Source organism: Gobius niger, assembly GCF_951799975.1.
Source record: "Gobius niger genome assembly, chromosome: 10".
Lineage (NCBI taxonomy): Eukaryota > Metazoa > Chordata > Actinopteri > Gobiiformes > Gobiidae > Gobius > Gobius niger.
In genome coordinates, this window is record NC_136861.1 from 29,085,718 (window position 1) to 29,103,206 (window position 17,489).

General features: G+C 43.4%; 1 protein-coding gene across 1 annotated transcript in view; it reads right to left on the reverse strand.

The window, feature by feature from the left end:
- Window positions 1-16,128, reverse strand: part of grin2aa (glutamate receptor, ionotropic, N-methyl D-aspartate 2A, a) — a 255,558-nt gene extending 239,430 nt beyond the window's left edge. The window contains exons 1-2 of the mRNA XM_079564006.1: window positions 15,997-16,128; window positions 525-1,001 (exon numbers count right to left, since the gene is read on the reverse strand). Of these exons, the coding sequence (XP_079420132.1) occupies window positions 525-998 (474 nt within the window). The 5' untranslated portion in view covers window positions 999-1,001; window positions 15,997-16,128. The remainder of the gene's footprint in view (window positions 1-524; window positions 1,002-15,996) is intronic.
- Window positions 16,129-17,489: the final 1,361 nt, after the last annotated feature.

The window sequence follows — 17,489 nt, forward strand, 5'->3', positions numbered from 1 at the left end:
GATTGGGGAGTGTCTCTGGCCTGAAAATCACAATTGCAACTTCCCTGCACCGGGTCGGAGTCACCAATACACAACACTAATGGAATCACGGAGAAGAAGCTAACAGGGTAACGTGCAAAGATAATTGCGGGCTAGCGCCACTTAAACAGTATTTACAGCCAAGTTTGAGTGAAGAAAATGATCACCATTGTGTAATTGGATGTACAATATCCCTCTCTCCCTTTGTCTTTTCTGTCAGCGTAGTATTTACTCTCATGGACAATTAATAAGTAAAAAACTGCAACATGCTACGACACCTGCAGTGGTGCTTATGGCCTCTAGGGGCATGAGTTACTTTGTACTGCTTTAAAATGATTTTTGTCTACAGTAATACCATAGCATCGTACTCGCGCTTGAATAATTCTATTTGTATCATTTGGAAAAGACACTCCACAGTGGCCAAAGAGCAAAAGAGTTGTCCAAAGTCAAGCCCTACAACCACTCACAACCGACAGCGAAACTCAACATTGTTTGTCGACACCTACTTTTTCGGCCATGATCATGGAAGACCCTCCGTGGATGCCCAGGATGGGGATGAGCGTCTGCGAGGAAATAAAATCCAAAATCTGCGCGACGGCCTCTTGGTCGGTGCCGTCGCCGAACACCACGCCGTGGATCTTAGTCCCGGACATCAGGTCGCACATGTGCGTGATGATGCTCTTGGGGTCCGTCTCGTTCACCAGCAGAGTCACCACGTTGACGTCGATGGGCTCCTCTTTGCTCCACAGCGCCCGGATGTCCCGGTCCGAGATGTAGCGCGTGCGTCCCAGGATCACGGCAATGTTCAAGACGGGCACTTTCTCCGAGCCTGTCCGCTTCTGGGCCGCTGCGGTGCGGGCCAGGGCGAGCAGAACCACCAGGGCGGCCCAGCATAGTAAAAGGACCCTGCTGCAATAGCTCCTTCTGCTCCTCCTCTTGGTTCTCTTGGCGCTGAGGGACATCCTTTCGAACCGCTTCATCCCCTGCGGAGGCGAGAACAGCGATGGGATGAAAGGGGTGGGGGTTGTCGGGTTGAAATCGTATGAAAAGGGCGGCGTGAGGTCAGGAGGGGTTTGGAGTGTGGATGAGATGGTGGTGGGAAAAGGGAGGAAGACAGACAGGAGAGAGATAAATAGTTAATGCACAGAGCTTTTGGTTCAAGCGTTTTCAGCACCACATCTGATTTTCTTTACAGCAGCTTTTCTCAGCGGAGTTATTAAGCACATAAAACCCGGTGTGGTGGGAGACGGCCTTGAGAGGAAGCTGCAGAGGTGTGGCAGCGGAAAGAAGATGACTAACTAGGCTGCTGCATGGTCACGACTGTTAGGACGAAATGATTCAGGCACTGCCATTTGGATGAACAGGAAAGAGAAAAGTAACCAACGCTTTTTGTTGGTAGTTGAGGAAAACTGCCAGATAACAAAAGCACAAATCTGGAAGGGGAATTGGGTCATGACGGAGTGGGATTCAGAATGGTTCAGTCTCTAAACTTTGTCTTTTCAGCTCCAACCAAAAAGATTTTTTTTTTTTTTTCTATTTAAGACATGAATTAATGGAGTATTATCAGAAATCTGCCTATCTGGCGTGGATTTCTAAGATAGCTCTGGGTTCTGTCTGCTGACAAATGTTTCAATATGACAATTTTCGATTGTGGATTGTGGTTTCATGATCCAGGGTCTGACACTTTTTCGATATCATCTTAAACCCACTTTGAAAATGGTTCCCACATTGACGTTTTTGGAGCAGCTAGCTGGCTTTATCTGAAACAGAGCCCAATGCAACATCAGTGAACAAAATTAGGTTTTAAAGAGTGTCGAAGCCCGGTCGCGGAAACTTAAATAAGGTCAATCTTCATGGAAACACTTTCCTATAAAACCCCAGATCTCCAAAAACTAATCCTCCCTTTGTCGCATTCCGGGCAGATTAGACTGGGCCCATTACAGTCACATAACTGCTGGGAAACTTTTTAACAAGATGTAAACAAATAATTGAAATCCCCAATCACAATGGCTTGAGTCAGCTTAGGGAGGCATTCTCATGTTCCCACAGCCGCGCAGTGTGCACGCAGAGCAGATCATTGGGTGTCCTGGAGGTAAGTTGGATGGGAGTTACATAAAGACTACAAAGAAACACGGTGCTATTAATAGCAAGGGATGCCAGATAGAGTTCTCCTGTGTCTTAAAAGTGCTGCTGCACGCTCTGGCCGAGGGCTGAGCAGTTTTGGGTTTTCCAAATTGCAATTTTTTTGACAAGTCTTGTTATTGCAGTTAGATTTGGGATGTGTCGTGTAGGTTTCAAAATGTAAATGGATTTAACAATGCGCTTTTTGAACATGCCTTTTCCGGAGCTAACTGCTAAACTAAATACAAGGATTACATGCATATCTGATCATGTTTGTAGAGATCAATCCATATGGTACCAGGTTCATTGGATTTGTGTCATTTCTAAAAAAAAAATCTATATTAAAGCAGTACTAAGTAACTCTTGCCCCTAGAGGCCATAAGCGCAACTGCAGGTGTCGTAGCAAGTAACACATTTTTAACTTTTTAATTGTCTTGGAGAGTAAACACTACGCTGGCAGGAAAGGCGAAGGGAGAGAGGGATATTGTACATCCAATTATACAATGGACATATTTTTTTTCACTTAAACTTAAAAATACTGTTTAAAGTGACGTTAGCCCGCAGTTAGCTTTGCCCGTTAGCATGTTAGCTTCTTCTTCATGATTCTATTAGTGTGTATTGCTTGCTCCGGTCTGGAGGCAGTCAAGTTGCAAACATGGGTTTCTGGCCAGAGACACCAGGGGGAGATGAAAGACCCTCCAACCATCCCATAAACACCTGTGTTACCCCCACAGGGACTACGAAAAGGATTTATTAAGGTAAACACGTTACTTAGTACTGCTTTAATTTCAAACAATCCACCCTTTAAACAGGTTATATTTGCAAGGGCTTGAAACATTTACTGCTATAAGAATCAGAATACATTCCAGAACAGTTATATCACGGTCTAAGATATTGGATTGGCAAGTTTTGTGGGAATGACTTCAAGCATGACCCGACCATCTGCAAGCTTTTACTGTTTGCGAACCAAACAAATCCAAATCCAAAATCGCATTGTCGCAAACCATCGGCAGAAAGCGTCAGTCAACCTGCAGAGAATCCTTGTGACCCTTTTTCCTTTTCCTTCAGAGCTCGTATTGCAAGACTGATGGCCCGGCTCTCGAGAGGAGCATGAAATGTGTATGACAGTGTCTTGGCTGCGGCGAACGCTGTAGGTGTGCGGTGTTCGGCGTGTGCAGACTCACAAGAGCGTGAAACATATGGTCACATCATGTACCCATGTGCACCGGACGATTTATGCCCATCCGCAACAAGCCCCCCCTCATGTTTTTTTTTTTTTTTGCATCAGCACCGACTCTGTTGTTGCATGACTGATTCGCAGACGCGCCAATCTATCATGCCTGAGAATACTCGGATCATAGGACACTAAATCTCATGTCTGACAATTAACACAAGGAGCTTCGTAATGGGGCTCAGCGATTATCGGATTTTCGGATGCGGCAATCGCGTTTAGGAGTGTGAACATTTGAGAGGAGGCTAATATGTGAACGGCTAAACTATTCCAAGAACCTGTGCCATTTGTACAATGGATGAATCGTTGAATCGGGATATTTTGTTCATGTTGCGATGTGGCCCTCAGTAGATCATCTCCAATGGCGACTCTTGCCTATACAGTCTTAGAATTGCATATGTTTCTCGGCTGAAGGACATGTTTTCTCGTCTCCTTGTTAAGGGCCCATTGCATCTAAAACATTCAATCAAAGGGATGGTTATAAGCCAAGGGGGTGTTTGATGTTTGGCAGAAATTCCTTAAGGAGAAGTATCTTATTGATCAACCTGGGTCCAGATCTTTGTCTCTTAAGTAAGAAAAAAATGAATGTCAAATCCAGAAAACAACACGAGCGATCACTGTTATTGTTAACTTCCGCAATTTTCGCCGGATGTTTTGGTGAACAGCTGATGCATCCAGGCCTCTAGCACGGTTTGATAAAATGATCGATATGTTACAGTGCAAGGGAAGCAAGGCCCTGTTTGTGAACATTGAGAACTGGGAGAACTGAGAGAACTGGGTCTAAAGTCATAAAGACTGCAGTTATTGATTTAAATGGCCGCCTATATTAGGATAGATGGTCCGGGAACAAAACACACTGTTTCTATGCACTTACACCTACAAACTCTTGGTAAAAAGTAATAGATTAAGCTCATATTCACTGTCAAACATTGCTCCAGGAACATGTTTTAAATGGGCATCACCAAATCACAATGCATTGAAAATATGTGAGTGTATTAGCTGAACACATTGGGGCTTGGTCATGTTTGCGGACAGGATGGAGGAGCTGGTCAGGACCACATTTGGCTCACCTCTGGCCTTGGTCATACAAAACGTACATACAAAAATGACTTTTTTGAGCTTTGGTGTTTAGTTTCATTTGTGCAAGTTTAAGTAATCCTGGATATTTAGTCCGTCTCTCTTCTGCGTCATTTTTCCTGAGTCCAAACTATACATTTTTTCCCTGTGCATTGCTTCTTCTTACTTTTAAGGCGCTAACCATTTTACCTGCAGCAATGCGAGTGGGCTGTGCCTACTCTGCTGGCATAAAGTGAAACTACACTTTGTAACATCATTACGTATAGGGGTATTTTCACGTGTCTTATTTCAAGGCCCAGGGATGCTACACTATAGTTTAAAAGCATTAAACAATGCACAGCGTAGGACCTTTAACAAGATAAAGTCAGGGAAGTGTTACGTAAGCCTCCGAAAACAGTAAGTGTGTCCTGAATTCTTCTCTGTGGGCTAAGATTTGTCATACCTAGTTATGCGGCTATGAGGCTCCAGCGGAAGGCTCTATTGCCACGGCTGAATAAAACATGTAGGCTCACTGTGTCATACTGTGATTTTGAAAAACAAGCAAAGAAGTGTGTACCCACCCTTTACTCGCTCACCCCACCCCCATGTCCAGCTGAGCACAAACAGCGGCGGAGCAGCCCTGCCAATGAATCATACCCCATGTCAGACCCTGCACAGAGGAGGGACGCTTCAAAAGGGTTTGTTTCTTTAAAAGCCCAAATGCTGCATCGCTTTAACAGGTGTTGAGATGAAAACGGGCTGGGATTAGTCACACATTCGCGAATGAATAAAGACGACTCGAGGGATGTTGATGAAGAATGTCGATAATTTGGACTATGGAGTGAAAGTAGCTCAGAGGTAAATCGAATGCCGTTACAGCACCTCGGAATTAGGGAAATAATAAGCATTGAACTGACCTATGTGTTGACAATGCAGATTTTGGCCAGTGTTTTCTCCAAGCATGAGCACTTTCACCTGGAAATAGATCAATTGCTTAATATACATAATAAGCTTTTAATACATTGTACTGATTTAATGCTTTCCATCAATTTATATGGAAATTGTAATGTATAAAGCCAATTCCTCAAAATGCATTTTCTTACATTGTGGTGACATCGTCTCCACTTTAGGACCTACAAACACTAAATATTTCAGTTTTGCCTTAAGGGAAAAATATATATATATTTTATTTTCTCAATATCCACCTCCTAGCCTGTTTTCTTAATCTTTGTACCCCAATGAACAAGGTGGAATTTAGATTTTTTTTTAAAGTTTAGTCTGGCTCCATCCATTATTCAGATTCTGTCACCACATACATTGGTCATTTTTACACATTAAAGTGATAGTCTGGAAGTCTAAATGTTATACACGTTTTTTTTTTTTTGTGTAAGTCTTGGATTTTGATGTAAAGTAAGTTGTAATATATATTATTTTTTTGTAAAGTCCCTCCTTCCCAGATCTCAGCAGCTAATCAGACTCTAGTATCCTCCCTCGTTGACCAATGAGACGAGCTTTTCCTGTGAACCAGCCTGTAAGGTCCAATCAGGAGGGAGGGGGAGGAGCTTGATCATTTACGTTTGAATATTCTGTTCCCGCTCATCTCATTTTGCAAACTAAAAAGGGCTTTCAGGTTAAAGAGGGGAGGATTGTTTCTTTCAAATTTCACTTTCTCTCTCCTCACTTTGCACCTTCTATCACTTTAAATGGACAGAAAACTGGCAACACACTTTTTTCTTATTATCACGACAGGAAAAGTCCCGCAGTGATATCTTTCTATTGACCTGCAGCGTCTCGCAGAAATGAAAGCTCCCCTCCCCGTAGACTCCTAACAAGGCCCTGTTGAAACTATCATCATCTTAACCACTATATTTAGTCCACTATTAATAGCGCTAAATCCGTGGGTCGCGCGGTGAGAAAGTGCTTCCCCTCAGCACTTTGGGGAGGTTACAGCCGCGCCGAGTGACAAGTCCGCCGGGTGCGGGGCAGAAGAGCGGAACAGGCCGGCTCAATCCGACATTTTGAGCGGGGCGGTCCATAAATGTGACCGTACAAGTCAACATGCCAAGATACGAGACAGACCGGAACATGCTATAACTATTTAGCTTAAAGGTAAAAAAAAAAAAAAATTGCAGAGCTACCGGTAAAGAAATGCAAAAGAAGGGAGGATCAGCGTGACGTACAGAAAATCAAAGTGCGGGCTGGCGTCTTGAGTGTGGAAGGAGACAAACCCCACTCCGAGAAGAGAAACAAAAGCATAAAGCTCAAAAACAAAATAGGCGACCGTTTAAAATTGATAAACTTGGTAGAAAATGGGGAGAGAGTACATATTTTTTGCTGATATATTTTTTTTTTCACAAGATAGTGCTTCAATTGAAATATTGAAATGGGTGGTGTGACCTACAAACAGAATACAGTTAAGGCGATGCAACATGGAGCAGCGGCGGTGCATGCCAAGGAAAAGAGAGAAATCCCCTAAGATGTTACTGACGCTGCCATAGCACATATAGCATGTAAAATGTATGAAGGCTTGGCAGCCGCATCTATAACGCCGCAGCCCCCATTCAACACGCACATCCCTTTAAGAGAATGCACCCATATTCCATTCATTCGGCCTCGGCAGCCTTCAAAGTAAAAGCACAGCGATGGAGTTTTTCGAGCCTTTAACCAAGCTTCTGGTTAAAAGTCGTGTCATAGATCGATTGTCCGGCACATTTTGACTTCCGTAAATCAACATTTGAACCGTTTTTGAGCTGCTCGAAGTGTGTTCATCATGATTTGTTAGCATGCCATTAACCCCTTACTGAACCCAGCTGAACCGAGCACATTTTCTCCAGTTTGGCTTTACCCCAGTCCAAAGGCTTCTGGATAAAAGCTGTGAAAATAGCAAGAAAACTGAGACGAAAACAATGATGGAAATGTGACAAGAAAGTGACGAAAAATTGATGAAAAAGTGGCAAAAATGTGACCAAAAAAATGACAAAAATGTGACAAAAAATGACAAAAATGTGCTAAAAAATTTTACAAAAATGTGACGAAAAAATGACATAAATGTGACAAAAATGTGTATAAAATTTAGACAAAAAAATTACAAAAAATTGATGAAAAAATTACAAAAATGTGACAAAAAATTACAAAAAAATTACAAAAAAGTTACAAAAATGAATTGAATACCCAACAAAAAAATGATGGAAATAAAATCTGATGACGTGAGGAAAAAGATCCTCTCGGTTCAGGCGGGAGTTAAGAGATTAAATGACCGTTTGTTTTCACTGCTTCCTTGAAATCCTGCCCAGTCTCTCACTCCTGCCTTCCTTACATAGACTTCAAATCGTTTAATTTTAATGCGGCGTATCAAAGAGAATGTTTTCGACGTCACGCTTGAGCACGATATGTGCACTCTGGTGCACCTTGGTGAGTTTAAAAAGCGCAAAATGAACCGAATCTCGAATTAAAAACAGAAAAAATGCATATCTCGTCGCGGTACTAGATATTTTTCCCCCAACATCATCCCTCTTTAATGCGAAAAGGAAAAGTCTCTTGTCGCAGCGTAGCCACTTGCCTCTGTGGATGCCGCCTCACACAAATGGGTTTCATACGCATCAATAATTCAGCCGCATTATCTTTACATGATGATTAATACCCTTGCATTTTGCCGCTGTACTTCAACTTCTCTCGGCTCTTTTTCTAAACGGCATTAAAGTTGGATTAAGCTACTGTACGACACACTATAGCTATGATTTATTTAAGATCGAGGGCCGCGGATGGGTTGGAATCCCAAAGAATGATAACTGATAGGTTTGCATTGTTTTGATCCAATACGCTTATCTTAATCTTCAGGCTTTTCCTTCTATGGATGTGCTTTTTTTTTTTCTAATTTGCTCAGCCTTTGGATTTTTAACTCCTGCAGCGGAACACAGACATGTAGCTGCAACTTTGCTAGGTATTGCGATTCGTTTTTTGACTCATATTAGATCATTTGACATTTGAGAGAACGAGGAAATGTTAACTGCTAAACCAGATATGGGCAAACTTTTTAATGTAAAGGGCCACAGTGGGTTTTTGAACTTGCCACGAGTTGCCAGGATTAGAATTGGCTTGTTTCAAACAAGTACAATTCTCAAACAGACTAATTTCCTGAACACATTTTAAAACGGAACAAAATAGCTGCAGTTATGCGTTAAAACACAGGCGTCTTTCCCACATTTTAGGCCATGCATATTGGACTTTATCATCTTTTGAGGGCCAGATTGAAGGGCTAGACGTTTGCAGAAGTCTTGGTAACAGGTTTTACAATAGGTAGCAGAAAGTCAAACTCAACACAATTTCAATGCCCTGGAACAACATGTTAAAGTGATATTCTGTAAGATTACAAAGTGAGAGAGAGTTCAAGTTCCTCGCCTCCCTTCCTGATTGGACCAGAAAGCCACATCACAAACTCCTAATTTGCAAAAAGAACAGCGCGAGAACAAACATTGAAAAGTAAATGACGTAACTCCTCCCCCTCCTGATAGGACCTGGTTCACAGGAAAGCCCGTCTCATTGGTGAAAGTGATGGCACCGGGGATTCTGATTGGTCGCTGAGAACAGCAAAGAGAAGGACTTCAGAAAAAGCATATTTTTTACTTATCACTTATATCAGGTCAGATTGCAGGCCCAGACGGTCAATTATACACAATCTCTTGAGATTGTAAAACATTTAAACTTACAAACTATCACTTCAATGCCACAAACACAAAAGATGCATTTATCACCATTTAAAGATTAGTCAAAATTCATATGAACGTGAAAGGAAATTTACAGAATTGTTTGTCAAATCTGCAGGAGTGCGTTTTCGACAATATATTTTTGTATTTTTTGTTGAGCTTACTAAGTAATAAAAGTCAAGCAGAGTCATTATTTTCAAATTAATGTAAATTGAATGCTGGCTGGAATTGCTGGAAGGACAAAGGCATGATTTAGATATAACTGCAGGGCACAAAATCAGTGTATGATTTGCTAACTTTATCTCATCATTTAAACTTCTCTGCGAGAAATCACAGAAGTTGGAAGAAGCCGTCCAGTTCTCTAATTTCTTGCGAGCCGAGACATGCTCATTACGCTAATTCCCTGACTCATGACCGTGCCCCCTGCTCAACGGAGACGGGCTTCTGCACTGCTGACCGGTTAATGTCATATTAGACCAGAGTACAAACCATGAGGCTTTGTCCATTCAGTGCATTTTCAACAATGCGTTTCTATTTCTGAAAGTCTGGCTCTAAACGGCTCCCAGTGAGATGTTCCACTGGGAAACGGCCTGAAACGACTCAAAATGCATAAATGCTAATAAATTTGAGAAAATTGGGCCTGTGTGATAATGATGCAAGATATGACAAATACTGTTGGCTTATTTAACAAGCTAATATTGTATTACTAAAGTGACGCACAAGGACTGCCTGGCCACACGAGGGGAGCTAGGGCTTTAACAACTATGATTTACAAGAGAGTTTTATCACAACAGGGACTCGGGGAAAGTGGTCTCAGGAGTGTGATTTTTCATTACTTCTACCTATTGAAAAGAAGGAAAAAAAAAAGGTGACTCGTTTGAAGAAAGAAAAGGAGATTGGTTTTTCACAAACAAAGTTGAAAAGATCAGGATATTGCAGAGATGCTGCTTATTTCAAATGTCATGACTCCACCGATCCTTCGCTGCAGTCATTATTGTCACATTTCAAAATGTTAAGTCTTTAATAACAGTGATTCTGTCGTAGCTGCTTTCTAACAGAGCAGGCTACTTTCAATGGCTTTCCTTTCAGGCCTCAGACGCTTAAATAACTGCAATACTTTTGATTAGAAGAAACAAAGAATGAAAATCTATATTGAGTTTTACTGCACGGACCTAAAGGAACCAACATGGTATATAAGAAGCAATAAAGTAAAAACATGCCAATAAACTGTGCTTTTTCCACCAATATTTCCTAACACCTTACAATAAATTACAAAATATGCACGTAAATTTGAATGTTCATCCATCCCAAGCCCGAACAGATCAAACTTACTGGCACAGCTGAAACTGTCACTGCGCCCTTTACAGAATGAATATCAACCAAATTCGACTAAGTTTTACAGGAGTAGGCAGGATTAAGAACCAACCCTTCATCATTCTCTACAACAGCCAATACTGGAGGTGCGCCCACCCTCTATTTCAAATATGAATGTTGTATTCGTATTAACCGTCTGGGAGTACGTCCTCTGGGAGGTTTTAAAGGAATTCCCAATTCTTCAGTGATTATACTTCTATCATCTGTAGAAAACCAAATCCCTGAGGACCAGATTTGATGGAAGTGTACGACGTTATTGACTCTACGTTTTCATATATGGACATGTTCTTACATCATCAACTTTACAAATTGAGTATTCATATTGACGTATAAAATGGGGGGTCCGGGGGTACGTCCCCACGCAATTTTTCAAAGAAATTCCCAATTCTTCTGTACTTCAACGGGTGTTTATGTAATTGTTGATAATAATTATACTTCAAACAGTCATCTTTAGGAATGTGACCCAATCCTGGAGGAGCAAAGTTAATGATGTTATTGAGTCCACATTTGGTATCACTTTATTTTACAGTACCTTGATAGATTGTACCTAACTAAATTCTGTACAATGTAATGCGCTCTGTAACAATCTGATTCACAATGGAATCATTTGTATTAGTACTTTGTAGGTACATAATGTAATAGGACACAAAACCCTTGGGGTTAGGGCTTAAGGTTAGTTATGTCTTACTGCATTATGTACAAAATACATATTATTCCATTGTGTATCTAATAGGGCTGAAACGACTAATCGATTAATCGACGACTAATCGATTAATCGACGACTAATCGATTAATCGACGACTAATCGATTATTGAAATAGTCAACAGCTATTTTAGTAATCGATTAATCGCTTTCTGGTTCACACAGACTCAAATAGAGCAAAAATGACATGAAAATGTAGTATTTTTTTTATGAAAACCTACTTTGTTTTTCATAGTAAGGGTCTGTAGTGTTTTGTACATTGTAAATTTCATAAATATCAATCTGTGTCTCATCCAATCAGAAGCAGAATTAGCACCAAGAGCCTCCAACAAACATTCACTTTAAGTTTCCTCCATCAACATGTCCTCAAGCGGCGCCACTTTAGCGTTAGCGTATGTGATAATTTTTTGGGGGAAAAATCCAATTTTCCTACACCATTCACAGCCAAGCGATTAAGCGATTAATCTTAAAAAATATAGTATCTAATATAGTATCTAGTATCTAACCCATAGGTACAAGTTATTACACATCACTACAGAGCACATTACATTGTACAAAACTTAGTTAGGTACAATGTATCAAGGGTACCGTAAAATAAAGTGTTGCCTAAAAGAGGGTCCAGGGGAGCATCCCCAAGGAAACTTTTGAAGAAATTCTCAGTTCTTCAGTACTTTTCATAAAATTGTTGAGAATAATCATACGTCTAACAGTCATCTTAATCTGTTATCACATTATTGCCTTTAATTAAACTATCTGTTGCCACAGTTACCCACTGCTCTGAAGGAACCAGTCCTTTTGTTGCCAAAGTTCATGATAAGTTCAGCATAAGTTGACACTCTTGATATGTATGTGAGCGACTTAGCTTCAAACTAGGCCATGTTTACCCCGAAAACACAGCGCTCATCTCTCCGTCATTGAGCCATTCCTCCACATATTTGCATTCTCCGGCTCTGCGCCTTTCTTCCCTGGACTCTTTCTTTCGGTCTCCCCCCGGTGGGCACTGGCCATCTGCTGCGCGTGCCCCGGCGTGTGCGTGAGCGCCCATGAGACGCCCAGTGGAGGCGATGGTCTGTCACCGCTCCGGCTGCAACATGTTGTCTTGCCCAACTGCACGCGAAACACCCCCCTCTTTACCCCCCCCTCCCCTACAAATGCCCTGCTCGACTCGGCGCGTGCGTGTGGAGGGAGCACGAGTAAGATCGCTTGTGCCCTCTTATATAATGGATGTCAACACTCTCCCGTCTCTGCGCCCGGCACTGAAGGGAAACGGAGAGCGCTGTTAGTTTGCCGTTTATCCTTAAATGGTTACTTTGCGCTTATTGCGTCGCGAGTTGTGGAAATCTTTGACTGCGTTTAGAACGGCAGCACGACGTTCCTTCTCCCATGTGGTGCTAGTGTGTTTAAAACCTGCTAAAATAGGCCTCAGTGAACATGCTCTTGAAATAGACGATTCTTGTTTCGCTGAGAAGTTCACATTTAAGTCCGTGTTAATGCTCCTAGACGTGCTCACAATGTACAACACGAATCAGAAATCGAATCAACAATACTCTGCAATAGGGCTGTGCAATTAATCGAAATTCGATTACGATTTCGATTACAACAGTAAACGATTACAAAATTAGCATAATCGCAAAAAATCGATTATATATATATATATATATATATATTTTTTTTTTTCTTGCAAAGCAGACTTGCTTTGTTTCAGGCCGCTGGGATTATTTTCCCTTCGCTTTTCACGTGCCATGGCTCGTGCTTTTGTCTGACATAAAAACAAACGGCGCTGTGTGATGATGTCATCAGGCCGCTCTGCTCAGTTTGCTTGCGCAGGTGTGAGGGCTGGCCAGCAGGGGGCAGGTGTGAAACAGCGATCTCTCCTTAATCGAGGCGTGCTTGAAATCACTTTTATGACGGTCCAGAAAACATAAAATATCATCATAGTGTTTTGATTAATAAATAAATAAAATAAAGATGGACTTTTTTTTAAAGGCAACAAATAAGCGTTTGAATAATCGTGATATCAATTATGACAAAAATAATCGTGATTATTATTTTTTCAATAATCGAGCAGCCCTACTTTGCAATTCGATGTCTGTGTTGAAGGAGTTGAAGGATTCTTGAGTTGTACAGGAGTCGTACAGGAGCAGACGAAGAGGCGAGACGTTCGACACTTCAACTACAGAGTACAGAAGACGACTCAAGGATAATTTATTGAAGATTGCAATTCGATCTTTTTCCAAATGCACGCGCAAGTTGATGAAAAAAACAAAAAAGTTTACGAAGGGTTGCAAAGGAACGTCCAGATTTTGGAATGAATTGGAACGTCTTTTTTTCATGATTCACACGAAGAAGGAGGAGGTTGAGGTTGAACATACAGACTGTCCAATCTAGTCAGTAAAGGTTGTGGATAGAAGGCTTCCCCATCGCCAGTATGTGGTTTTTTTGGGAGGTCAGATTTCATATTATAGTTCTTTATGTTTATATAATAGTACATGGTTATCGGCTGCGTCTACTCTGCAGGAATCGATCCATCGAAGGGACAGTTTAGGCACACGACTGGACGAGCTTTTCTGTGAGAATCTTCACCAGATCAGTAAGACTCTGGCTCCTGGACAATAAAACCTGCAATCACAGAGTAGATATGTTTACTAATATCTGTGTATGCTCTCAGTCGTCCGGGAGTTGTCCATCGTCAATGAAGGTTCTTGAGTCGTCTTCTGTACTGTGTAGTTGAAGTGTGGAACGCTTCGCCTCTTCATCCAAAAGGCTTCGTCAGCGCACGTTTCAGCTCAGTAGCCATTAATAGAGGGGAGTGGCAGCCAAGTAAACTCCTCCCTGTGGTCTATATCTAGTCTGCGGGCTGAGCTGAAGCTTTAGTGCCGCCGACGAAGCCTTTTGGATGAGAGGTGAAACGTTCAACACTTCAGTGAAGGTTCTTGAGTCATCTTCTGGACTCTGCAGTTGAAGATTTTTACTAAACATTTCGTGTTCTGTGACGTCTTGCCTTCTTCTACTGTTCTAGGTTGACGTGTTTTCATCATGTCTAATGTCTATTACCTATAGCTTTTTTGACAATATTTATTTTTCTCAGTCCTGTCTGCGAACATGAACCTGCTCTTGGCACGACAGAAGAAAATCCGTGGCACACGTGGACTTTGACAAACGCATCGATATGCACTGTCCCATCTTAGAGATGATATAAACTAGATATAAACTACAGACATTAAGCGACACTTTGGAGACATGGCTCATCCTCGTGATTCTTTTGAGACTTTACAATGCATCGCTACATCTGCTCCAACAAATACATGGGTGGAGAAACTGCTCCTTTGACGATCAGTGTTAATCCTGTCCTGTACCAGCGCCTCATCATATTTATAGTAAACTTAATTATTACATTGAGTCATTTCAGCTAGAATGCCATCTGTTTTCTTTTCTTATCCCCCCCCCCCCCTCTATGCAGTAAAGCTCTCTGGTTATGGCACCGACCGGGAAAAAAGGAAAGTACTCGTCGGCTAATGTAACTTGCTACCACACAGTCCAAACGCGCCGTGTTCCCTATACCCTTTAAATATTACATTGTTTTCCTATGGGCCGCAGCTGATGCCTTAACACAGCAGAGATGGGGGGGGGGGGCGAAGAGAACTGCGATTCAACAACGTGACCATGAGAACGGCAGTGAGAGGAGAGAGGAAGGGTTGGGGGGGGGGGCGGCACAGTCGACGTGAAAATTCATTTGGATCTCCCTATTAGACTCAATGGGACCCAAGACAATGCAAGTGCGACCCCTAGTGGGCCAGCGAGAGTCTGCGTGGGTTTATTTTATTCTCTCTCTCTCTCTCCCCCCTCTTCCTACACTACTCCAGAAGACGCTCCCCAGCTGAGTCAAAGATTAGTATTTTTAGAGTAAAGCCGGAGTCTTTCCTTGTCATGACGCATAGGACGTTCGTTTTTTTTTTTTTTTTTTTGCCGTGTGTTTCTCTTTTCTTGTATAGGAGCCACGGACGATAAGCGCTTCCCCCGGGGGGTAGAGTTAACAGTTAACGCCGCGGCTTGTTCCTGGAATGGGATGAGACGAGCTTCCAAGTTGTGCCGACCACTGCTGGCAAGACAAAAAAAAAAAAAAAACGCCCGCAATGGGGCCACACACAAAAAAACAAAAAAAACACACACACAAAAAACCCAAGTGATTACAAAGAAGAACACATCTGCGTCTTGTTTGGTGCGCCCACATTGGACGCATTATAACCACGCGCTTGTTTTTTTTTCTCCGTCCACTGGGCATGAATAAAACGCACATCCCAACAATCCTACAGTCCGCGTTTCTTTCTGACGCCAAAACGACTGAACACACTTAACAAGAAGAGAGAAAGAAGAAAAAAACCCCGGAACGCTTCGCTCGCCCTGTCCTGTTGAGGTGTACAGCGCGCCTTTGAAGCAGCCCCTGCGCTCTCGCTCTCACTGCGCCAGCCTTACGCATTATGAGGGGAAGCACACTTTTGACGCAAGAGCTGAGAGAAAGGCGACGCGTTTCGGGGGCAGGTATGGCGAGCTGTCCGCCCCGCGAGGCGAGATTTTTCAGGTGATGTCGGGAGCGAGTGGCCCCGTATACTTTGGACTGTAAAGGGGGGGGGGGGGGTCGCCTGTGCGTGCGTGCGGGGAGGAGGAGGAGGGGGGGGGCATGAGTGAAAGAGCCGCAGGGGCGACAGTGCGGTGCGGCATCCCCCCTTTCTCAACGCGGCTCCCCGAAAATGAATGAGTGCGAAAAAAATTGCCCGGACAAAAGTACTCACAGCATCTCCCTTCCGCGGAGCTCCAAAGCAGTGGTTTTGGATGGCATCGCAACTGTCCCCCCCGTCTCCCGCTCGCGAGCGTGCAGCCTCCCCTGTGGTGATCTGCTCAACACGAGACACACTACCCAAAAAAAAAAAGAAAGAAAAAAAAAAAAAGGATAAGAGAAAGGCAGCCTCTCGCAGTGAATTATTTCCACCGTGTCCAAGAAAGAAAGAAAAGGAGACCACACAAAAAAAAAGCTGAATGAAATCCCCCCTTTTCAGACTTCAGGAGGGCACTGCTGCGAAGAAGAAGGAGAAGAAGAAGAAGAAGAAAAAAAAATCACACTTGTAATCCAATCTTCGTTGTGCGTGGCGCCGGATCTCCACCGCAATCTCCCATTCCCTTCCAAAAACCTGCTGCCCCCGTGATGCGCGCGATGAGAGCTCCCCTCCGGTTTATCCCGTTATTCCTGTCCCGTGGCGAGGAGGCGATCGCCGGACGCACGCAGACGCACACACGCTCATTTGAGGGGTTGTAACAAGACGAGGCTTTCGCTCCGCTCCGGCAGGCTTCCCACCGCGCACGGGACCCGCTGCGACGTACGTCTCTCTCTCTCTCTCTCTCTCCCTCTCGCTCTCTCTCTCCCTCTCTCTTTCTCGAGCAGCAGTCGTTCCCGCGGTTTCACGTGTGTGCGCGTGAGAGAGACTGGACCTCGATGGCCAACGTGTACGCGTGTGTGCGACGCCGGGGCTTCGTCCGCGCCTGCCTGTGGGGCTCTGGTGGCTGCGCGCTTCTGCAGAGGTGTACGCGGGCAGCGCCGGGATGGATGGATGGATGGATGGACGGACTGCGCGTCGGTCTGTCCCTCGCTCGCTCGCTCGCTCACTGCGCTAGAGCTCGCTCCGCCGAACACTGGAGAGTTGCCTCCAACACTTTTCGCTCTCGCATTCAACTCGCATTCCCGGGCTCCGCCGCCAAACAGCGCCTTTAGTCGCGCCCGTTTCTCGCGTAATTCGTTGGTTTAACCCGCGCTGGAGCGGCACGAGCGCGCCGTGCAATTATGCGCCAACAAGTGGTGTTAATATTTAAGCTTATTTTAAACCGCTAATTAATATTAATGCGGCGAGTCTGGCGATGCGATTAGTTCTAAATTTGCTTATTAGTAACAGTTGGAGCTCGTGATGAAATTATCACGAGTGCATAAGACAACCAATCAAAACGGTTCCATACGTCATGTCATTTGGAAGACTCAGTGGTAAATGGTCTCAACTTATAGTGCTTTCCCACCTACATATAGGCTCTCAGAGTGCTTTACAGCGAGGATCCACTCACGCATTCTCATTCATACACCAGTGTACCAGACACTGGAAGAAGTGACTTGCCCAAGGACACGACGACAGTGTGCATATTCAGGAGGAGGGATTCGAGTCTCAACTTTCCGATCATAAGACGACCCCCTGCAAAAAGTAAATATCAAGCATTGGCTTAAATGACTGGAATTGAGGAAATG